The following is a 9,974-nucleotide window of genomic DNA, read 5'->3' as shown; positions in this document are numbered from 1 at the left end:
CCTTATCTTTATTCATATATGTTAACACTTTTACCGATAATATAAACTCAACAAGTACTCCCACTTTCACATGACAGTGACATAAATAATAACAAAACAGCATTAAAATCTTGTCTTATTTCTAAATAAATCCTAATCCATATGTAGATCTTTATAATTCAACATTCCATGGTGTATATGTACCAGGTAAGGGTTCATCAATCTGAAAGAAGAAAAGATATACATATATTGCATATATCGCACATGAACTAAAAGCATTTTTGACATCCATACCAATTTTGTAAAATTGTCTTCGCAAGCCATCCTAATTTTTGCTGCTGTTGCGGGGGCGTTAAGTGTGAAGTCTGTGCTCAGACCTCGTTCTGTACGTGCATGAGAAATAGCATTCTTAATAGCAAAGTAAGCTGCAGCACCTATAAATAACGGCGGTTCACCCACAGCCTATGAACAAATATTATACAGGATCAAAATAATTATACTATACTTATAATTACTACCTTCGATGAGTACACAGCTCTTGGATTCGGTGCACCAGTAAGCAGACTCACATTAAACTCAGCTGGTATATTACCAAAACCTGCAATTTTATATGTGCTTGGACCTCTTGATAATAATATACCTTGTGGTGAATATATTAGCTCTTCTAAAGTAAATAAACCATATCCCTGCATATAAGCCCCTTCTATTTGTCCAATATCAATAGCGGGATTAATGCTGGAGCCAAGGTCCATAACAATATCAGTGCTCCAAACCTGATGATCCCCAGTTAGACAATCTATTTCTACTACAGTTACACCCACACCGTTTGTGAAATAATTATATTTGCGTGCATTTGGTTGACGCACAGGATCATAGTGTATGTCTGGCGTACTATAAAACCCTGTTGCTGAAAGACTTATACGATCAAAATATGCTTTATTTATCCATTCTTTCCAAGTGGCTGTGGGTAGCGCTTCCTTAATAGTTTTAAGTCTTGTATTTAATTTATCACAAGCATCAATAATGGCCATACCATTTAAATCAGAACTTACGCTAGCTGCGGTAGGTGTTGCATTGGGAACCTTATCTGTTGCGAATTCGGATATGTGAATAAAATCTGCCGGTATACCTAAAGCTTTTGCAGTACATTGTATCATTTTTGTATGTAATCCTTGTCCAATTTCTACACCACCATGTGCCAATAAGACTGATCCATCTGCATATATATTTATTAAACATCCAGCCTGATTTATATGTGGTATACCAAATGATATTCCATACTTTGTGGGAACAATACTAATACCACGCTTTCTCCAGCGATTACTTTTGTTAAATTCTTGTATCTTTTTTCGTTTTTCATAAAAATTGGATTGCTCTAAACATTCGTCAAAACATCTACAAAAAGTAACTTAATAAGTAAATACGGATACGGTATGTATTTAAATATATATGTATATATTTATTAATACTTCTTAGTAATAGTTTAGTAAAAATAGCATTTTTGCTAATTATTATAAATAATTATTATAAAACAAAAAATATTAGTAAAAATGTTACTAAATTATTACTAATTAATGTACAAACCTATTATAATATATAGTAGAACAAACCTATTAATTTGCAGCGTGTCCAATTTTTGGTTATAGTGCGTGATATCACCAGTTTCATAGAAGTTTAATTTCATTATATCTACATAGTCCTTTCCCAAAATTCGTGCCACATCACGAATCATATGTTCACCAGCGAACATCCCCTGAGGGGCTCCAAATCCACGAAATGCTGTATTTGAAGGTGTATTAGTTTTACATAACCATCCGACTACTTTTATATTAGGTATACGATAACAGTTTTCAAAATGGTCCATAGCATGTTCAAGCACCTATAATAAGATTACATATCCTTATAAATTTTCCAACATATGTTATTTCAAAAAAACTTACAGCAAATGATACATCCATGCTCCATCCCGCATTTGCATAGCATTCAATATAACATGCTGTAATAAGGCCCTCATTTGTAAAACCAATTTTATATTTGAATAAGAACGGATGACGTGTGCCTGTAATCATCATATCCTCATCTCTATCAAGCATACAGCGCACGGGTCTTCGTAATCTATAACAAGCTAATGCGACGGGTACTGCTACCGATGTAGAGCGTGTTTCTTTACCTCCAAATCCACCTCCTAAACGCTTTACACGACAAACAACTCTATGTGCTGGTACCGACAAAACTTGAGAAATTAATTTTTGTATTCCGGAAGGATGTTGTGTTGAGGAAAATATCTCAATTTCATCAGTATCTCTAGTAACTGCTATTGCAGCATGTGTCTCTAAGTAAAAATGTTCCTGTGCTCCAACACGACAGGTGCCTTCATAAATATGCGCACAATTCTTAAAAGCTTGATCAACATCGCCTTTCTCCAAAATTTGTGGATAATTAGGAAAATATGATTCATGCTCAATTGCTTGTTCAATAGTGATAATTCTGGGTAATATATCTTCATAGTCTATTTGTACAAGCTTAGCAGCTTCCCGAGCAAGTTTTTGATTATCTGCAACAATTGCACCTATTACTTGCCCCCCAGTATAAACCTTGTCGATAGCAAATATAGTTTCGTCACGAATAACATGCCCTACAACATTTTCGTTATCACTAATATCGTTACTAGAGTAAAATGCATGCACTCCATCCATTGCCAATGCTTCTGTTGCATCAATGGAAAGAATCTTTGCATGCGCTTTCGTACTAAGTACAAGTGCCAAATACAACTCATTCTCCATACGTGGAATATCATCGCAATACATGGCTTCACCAGTTGCTTGCTTCATTGCAGCAGCATGCACTTTGGGTCGACCGATTGGATCACATATAGACTGTTCGGAGCTGACACGTTCAAATAACTGTGCACTTTTTAATATAGGTGTGTGGAAAGATTCTGCACCACTGCATTCCTCATCAGATATACTGTTATATGGTATAATGCCGGCACTTACTAGTTTTTGACTTATGACCAAATATGATTTGTAAAACAAACTGACTACTAGAGATCGCCTGTAAGCAATCATACCTCCTGGAGCTGAAGGTTCTAATGGTAACTCTGCACACAAACTTTCCGTGACGCGTTCTACAAGCACGTGATCCCAATTTTGTTTGACCATCATTTCAGATGTTCGTGGTGCTAAAATGGTTGTTGGAGCCATTCCACCGAATGCCATAAAAATCTGATCCACAATATTTGTGTTGGGTTTAAAAAAGACATTTATGGCGGAATTGACAATAGCAATATCATCATCCCTTCGGCGTGCCTGCTTAAAGGCGATTACATATTGATTTGGTAAAGTTTTCGGAAAATAAATTCCAATCAAAACTTCATGTGGTGCAATAACATTTTTACGATAACCAGTAAAAAATCCAGATCCCATGTGCACATATCGGGTTTTTAGTTGACCATCCACCATACCTGCTACAAGCATTTTAACAGTACCAGCTGTTAAAATCGGATTCATGTCAGATATCGGACTTCCAGTCATAATGTTACCACCTAATGATGCAACATTCCGTATCTGCTTACCAGCAAAATAGTGCAACATCTCCACAGTACATTTGAAAAATCGAGTTTGATATTCCGGAAGTTTAGTGATAAGATCTTGTAAATAGTTTTGAATATCCATTAAGCTAACAGAAGCACCAAAATAAATGCTGTCTTCCTGTTCTTTTATTTCATTTAATTGCTTCACTTTAGATGGATTAATCAGTACTGGGTAAAGTAAATGTTTGAATTTCACTTCGACTCCCACTTCAGTATTGCCAACTACCAATTTCGCATTTGGATTTTGTGCTTTGATTTGAAGTAGTTCTTCCAACTCAACTGGACGATACCAACTCACACGAGGGCTTTTAAAAACTATACTATTTGAATCAAATTCAGTGTTAAGCTGCAATTCGGGTGGAAAAATAGGTTCCTGGCTGGGATCAAAAGGTAGAAATTTACTTTTTTCAAAAAGCTTATCATCAACATTATTGCTACTGTTGCCATTACAACTATTTCCATTTCCATCTCCGTTCCCATTCATTTTACAGCATTTATCACCCATTGCACATGAAAATTCTTTAGTAAATGTTTTGTAGCCTTCCAAAATTGGACGATAACCGGTACAACGACAAAGATTACCTTGAAATGCAATTTCCAAATCCTTCATTGTAGGCTGTGGTGAACTGCGAAGTAATGCGTACATTGACATGACAATACCTGGTGTACAGAAACCACATTGGCTGCCATGCGCTTTAGCTATTCGTTCCTGTACAGGATGAAGACGTGTTCTCGTACTACCGATACCTTCAACAGTAGTTACGGCATAACCGTGCATTGCGCATACTGGCGTAAGACAGGCATTGACTGCCAAATGTCGAATCTCATTTGTGTTTCGATCAATGCGTGATATCATAACGGTACATGCACCACATCCTCCTTCTCCGCAACCTAATTTCGTACCACATAAATACAGTTTATCACGAAGATAAGTAAGAAGCGTACACTCAGGATCTGGATTGGCGTCAATTACCTGCAAATACATATTAATTGATTTTAAGTGTATACCATTTAGAAACTATTAATTGATTTTTTTTTACTCGACGAATAGCAAAAAAAGCTATTGAAAATTGATTGATTAAGAAAGCAAAATTAATTTTAGTGAAGATGCATAAATTTTTTAAAAATTTATAAGAGACTGCAAAAATGTCGACATCGAATAATGATGCATAATAGTGCAGGGGTGTGGTGGTACAGAATTGTTTTTTGGATCGGTTACCTATGAAGATACGGATACTATGTTACAAGCTCTACAGTTAATAAATTGTTAATAATCGTTATTAACTGTTGAGCAATATGGTGAAGTTGAGCTTGGAAATATCACAACTGTTAAGTGAGCTGCTAAGGTGACGGATTATTGAAGTATATTTGTTTTAAGTATCTTAAGTGGCTTTCGCCAGAGGTACATTCTATTTGGAAATCTTCTGATGTATACCTTTAGGAGTTAGCCAAGCTGGCAGATCAATGTTCTCAAGGATTGGTTTGAGTGAGGTAGCTATGATGAGAAACAGGTAAGAGCACCTTGAACTGTATCTGAACTGCTTACTTTGGGTGATTTAGACACATTAAAGAGCAGTTGGTCTGTAAGGAGTGGCAGCCGTACGCAATCACAGATTGCACGTGGTGTTGATCGATGCTGATATCTTACGGGGTTAAATGATAAGGCGCTCGCTTACCGAAAGCCTCTTCGGTAAAGGGAATTTAAAAAAATTAAGCACATCTTCAGTTTTGTTGAGCCGCGTAGAATGCAGCATAGAGTTTTCTTGATTTTAATTAAAAGTTCTGTAAGTTCCAATAGTTTTCTTATTATCACCTGAGTCGACATTTAAGTCATTCCGAGAGCGTTTAACGGTAAGAAGAAGGTTTAAAGCCGTCAAAGATAAATTTAGTCGCCACATTTAGTTTGTTGGGGATTACGTACTGGCATACAACGGCTTTGAAGCGTTGTATTTTTAATAATTGAACACATACTATTTCATTTTTGTTAGTGGGATTAATAGTATGTAGTGATGCTTTGTTTATTCTGGCTCAGTTTATGGTGAAATTTAAGCAGAAACAGGGTAAGACGGAATTTGCAGCGGCATTACGTATGGCTCTTGCGGACGTGAAATGTCGCAATAATATCAAGCATGGACAGCAACTAGTATATGTGTCCAGTGATTTCATTAAGTACAGTCATAGTCATACATATCTGCGCGTGAATGGCTTCGAGCTGCGTTAAAGCAGTGAAACGGCTGGTTTGACGCATTAAGAAATTTTTTTGTTATATTATAGAAAGGTGCTAAGGACACGTCTGCAACTGTGGATAGGCAGAAATCGGCATTTTTGAAGGTTGATGGTTGCAGCGTGAAGTGAAGTGAGTGCTGCTGTCTCTGTTGATAGTTGGGATGAAACTAAGTCTCCAGTCAAAGAATTTAAGTCTATTACGTCGATCAAAGGAATACACTTTCCTACGAATCTCGCACAGTATGCTGATTGGCTGTTTAGCTGTGATGATAGTTGTAGTTTTCCGGCGCTGTATAGTCTCCCCTGTTAGAATGATGGTCCTGTAGTAAACCAAGCAGTTTAAGCTTCAGCCGAGAAAAAATGTTGACAGTTGAAAATATGTGTTTGAATTTCTTTTGCAAAATGTGCAATGGATAAATAAATAACCAGTGTATTACTAAAAGTTAGCTGAATAATACGTCTGGATTTGATCATTTCGAAAATCATTAAACAAAATTAAATATCGTTAATAATTTACCTTTTTTCCATTTACAAAAAATATTAGCACCGATGATGTTTTTGTTCTCACATTCTTCCCAGTGTTTAATTCACTCGATTCAATCTTTTGATCCATTTCAAATTTTTTTTTTTGACCAATATTCTTTAATTTTTTTTTATTTTATTTTCTATTTTTGTATTAAAATATTTCCACACTAACATAAATTGTTTTTAATTGTTATTTATAATTGATAAACACCATAACGACTTATTTCGTATGTTTTTGTACAATACATGCCTCTTTATTTTTATTTTACTCTTTAAATTATAGTCTTCACGCGATTCACCCAACTAACGCCTTAGACCTCCCAAAACATTATGATTATGTAGATACATAATAACGGTAGAAGAACTTATTTCGTAGAGCGCCGATAATCTTATCAGCGCCAAAGTAGTCAAAAAAACTGAGTATGCAAATATATATGTATGTATGGTTTGTTGAAATTGGTATCCGTCAGCACCTTTACTTTATTATATAGATTATTGTGGCCTGTATATTGAATTAAAAATATCTCTTTGTACTTTACCAATTTAAACTTTATTATACATATATTAATCGAAGCACAACTAGAAGAACTAACTATCAAAAATTGCCAGTCAATAGAATTGCCATGTTACTCAATTATTAGATCTCATTAAGAATTTCACTGTTACCCTCAATGCAATAAGAAGGGTCCTTCTATTTCCACCCATTTTTCGAAATTAAATTGAAAATTAAATAATAGCTGCTGTCCAAAACTTGATTGATTTTTAACGTCCCACCAACACAACAGATATCGTTTTCTTGTGATGCATAAAATGTAATAATCGTATTACGTTACGAGGGTCACTATTTATATTTTGAGTTTAATAACAAATGTTTCTCGAAGTGTTCTCCTTTATGATTAAAACAATTTCGAAAATACATAATTTGACAATAGATATTTTGCAAAAGCATCCATTACCTCTACAATTCAAATCATAAACCCTATTTAATATAATTAGTATCGATTTTCACCATCCTTTACCTCCACATTCTGAAGCGAATCTTTGAACATCGAAATTTCTGTTTAATGTGAGTAATGGATTTTGTTGGGTTTCGGAGAATGTAATTATAAAACGCATGCCTACATATGTAAGAAAATAGATATGTAATAAACTATATAAACATTTTCCCTGATCTATCTAAATCGTCAATAGTTCTATAAATCGAACAGTTTTGCTAGTACCTTGGCATTCGAATTAAAGAGATCCTACCGTATGCATAGTCTATATGCTTTCTGCAATAATTGGAATTTCAATTAGTATAAGTAAGTAATCATGCTTATTTATAAATTTAAATACTACTCTTAATTTAGAAATAAATTAATCTAGAATCAAATACTAGAAATTATAATGATGTTAAAAATAATTTAAAGTAAGAGTTCTTTAAATGTTAAAGTAAAAATAACATATGTCAGCACCTTTAACTAATGAAATAAGAAAATCTATCTAAGCTTTTAATTTAATCTACAATTCTAATAAGAAAGTAGTCTTCAAAATTTTACTAAACAAGCCAACACCTTATCTTTATTCATATATGTTAACACTTTTACCGATAATATAAACTCAACAAGTACTCCCACTTTCACATGACAGTGACATAAATAATAACAAAACAGCATTAAAATCTTGTCTTATTTCTAAATAAATCCTAATCCATATGTAGATCTTTATAATTCAACATTCCATGGTGTATATGTACCAGGTAAGGGTTCATCAATCTGAAAGAAGAAAAGATATACATATATTGCATATATCGCACATGAACTAAAAGCATTTTTGACATCCATACCAATTTTGTAAAATTGTCTTCGCAAGCCATCCTAATTTTTGCTGCTGTTGCGGGGGCGTTAAGTGTGAAGTCTGTGCTCAGACCTCGTTCTGTACGTGCATGAGAAATAGCATTCTTAATAGCAAAGTAAGCTGCAGCACCTATAAATAACGGCGGTTCACCCACAGCCTATGAACAAATATTATACAGGATCAAAATAATTATACTATACTTATAATTACTACCTTCGATGAGTACACAGCTCTTGGATTCGGTGCACCAGTAAGCAGACTCACATTAAACTCAGCTGGTATATTACCAAAACCTGCAATTTTATATGTGCTTGGACCTCTTGATAATAATATACCTTGTGGTGAATATATTAGCTCTTCTAAAGTAAATAAACCATATCCCTGCATATAAGCCCCTTCTATTTGTCCAATATCAATAGCGGGATTAATGCTGGAGCCAAGGTCCATAACAATATCAGTGCTCCAAACCTGATGATCCCCAGTTAGACAATCTATTTCTACTACAGTTACACCCACACCGTTTGTGAAATAATTATATTTGCGTGCATTTGGTTGACGCACAGGATCATAGTGTATGTCTGGCGTACTATAAAACCCTGTTGCTGAAAGACTTATACGATCAAAATATGCTTTATTTATCCATTCTTTCCAAGTGGCTGTGGGTAGCGCTTCCTTAATAGTTTTAAGTCTTGTATTTAATTTATCACAAGCATCAATAATGGCCATACCATTTAAATCAGAACTTACGCTAGCTGCGGTAGGTGTTGCATTGGGAACCTTATCTGTTGCGAATTCGGATATGTGAATAAAATCTGCCGGTATACCTAAAGCTTTTGCAGTACATTGTATCATTTTTGTATGTAATCCTTGTCCAATTTCTACACCACCATGTGCCAATAAGACTGATCCATCTGCATATATATTTATTAAACATCCAGCCTGATTTATATGTGGTATACCAAATGATATTCCATACTTTGTGGGAACAATACTAATACCACGCTTTCTCCAGCGATTACTTTTGTTAAATTCTTGTATCTTTTTTCGTTTTTCATAAAAATTGGATTGCTCTAAACATTCGTCAAAACATCTACAAAAAGTAACTTAATAAGTAAATACGGATACGGTATGTATTTAAATATATATGTATATATTTATTAATACTTCTTAGTAATAGTTTAGTAAAAATAGCATTTTTGCTAATTATTATAAATAATTATTATAAAACAAAAAATATTAGTAAAAATGTTACTAAATTATTACTAATTAATGTACAAACCTATTATAATATATAGTAGAACAAACCTATTAATTTGCAGCGTGTCCAATTTTTGGTTATAGTGCGTGATATCACCAGTTTCATAGAAGTTTAATTTCATTATATCTACATAGTCCTTTCCCAAAATTCGTGCCACATCACGAATCATATGTTCACCAGCGAACATCCCCTGAGGGGCTCCAAATCCACGAAATGCTGTATTTGAAGGTGTATTAGTTTTACATAACCATCCGACTACTTTTATATTAGGTATACGATAACAGTTCTCAAAATGATCCATAGCACGTTCAAGCACCTAAAATAAGATTGCATATCCTTATAAAGTTTCCAACATATTTTATTTTAAAAAATCTTACTCCAAATGATACATCCATGCTCCATCCAGCATTTGCATAGCATTCAATATAACATGCTGTAATAAGGCCCTCATTTGTAAACCCAATTTTATATTTGAATAAGAACGGATGACGTGTGCCTGTAATCATCATATCCTCATCTCTATTAAGCATACAGCGCACGGGTCTTCGTAATCTATAG

The 9,974-nt window shown here is 34.3% G+C and overlaps 2 protein-coding genes across 2 annotated transcripts; both read right to left on the bottom strand.

Moving 5' to 3' along the window:
- Positions 1–9: 9 nt before the first annotated feature.
- LOC119663954 (xanthine dehydrogenase-like) lies at positions 10–6,410 on the bottom strand. Its single transcript, XM_038073542.1, has 6 exons — positions 6,315–6,410; positions 1,920–4,544; positions 1,590–1,858; positions 498–1,374; positions 274–441; positions 10–202 (listed from the first exon to the last, which is right to left on the bottom strand). Exons 1-6 carry the CDS (start codon positions 6,408–6,410, stop codon positions 152–154), a joined length of 4,086 nt encoding a protein of 1,361 aa, XP_037929470.1. The 3' UTR covers positions 10–151.
- A 1,464-nt stretch (positions 6,411–7,874) lies between these two features.
- Positions 7,875–9,967, bottom strand: LOC119663953 (xanthine dehydrogenase-like; the record flags this gene model as incomplete). Its single annotated transcript, XM_038073540.1, has 5 exons — positions 7,875–8,076; positions 8,148–8,315; positions 8,372–9,248; positions 9,464–9,732; positions 9,794–9,967. Coding segments are annotated over 5 exons (1,539 nt in total), but the record flags the coding sequence as incomplete, so codon positions are not given.
- Positions 9,968–9,974: the final 7 nt, after the last annotated feature.

The sequence above is a fragment of the Teleopsis dalmanni genome, unplaced genomic scaffold (genome assembly GCF_002237135.1).
Source record: "Teleopsis dalmanni isolate 2A unplaced genomic scaffold, ASM223713v2 unscaffolded_contig_1168, whole genome shotgun sequence".
Lineage (NCBI taxonomy): Eukaryota > Metazoa > Arthropoda > Insecta > Diptera > Diopsidae > Teleopsis > Teleopsis dalmanni.
The sequence above is the reverse complement of the archived record's forward strand: the minus strand, read 5'-3'. Positions and strand labels throughout refer to the sequence as shown.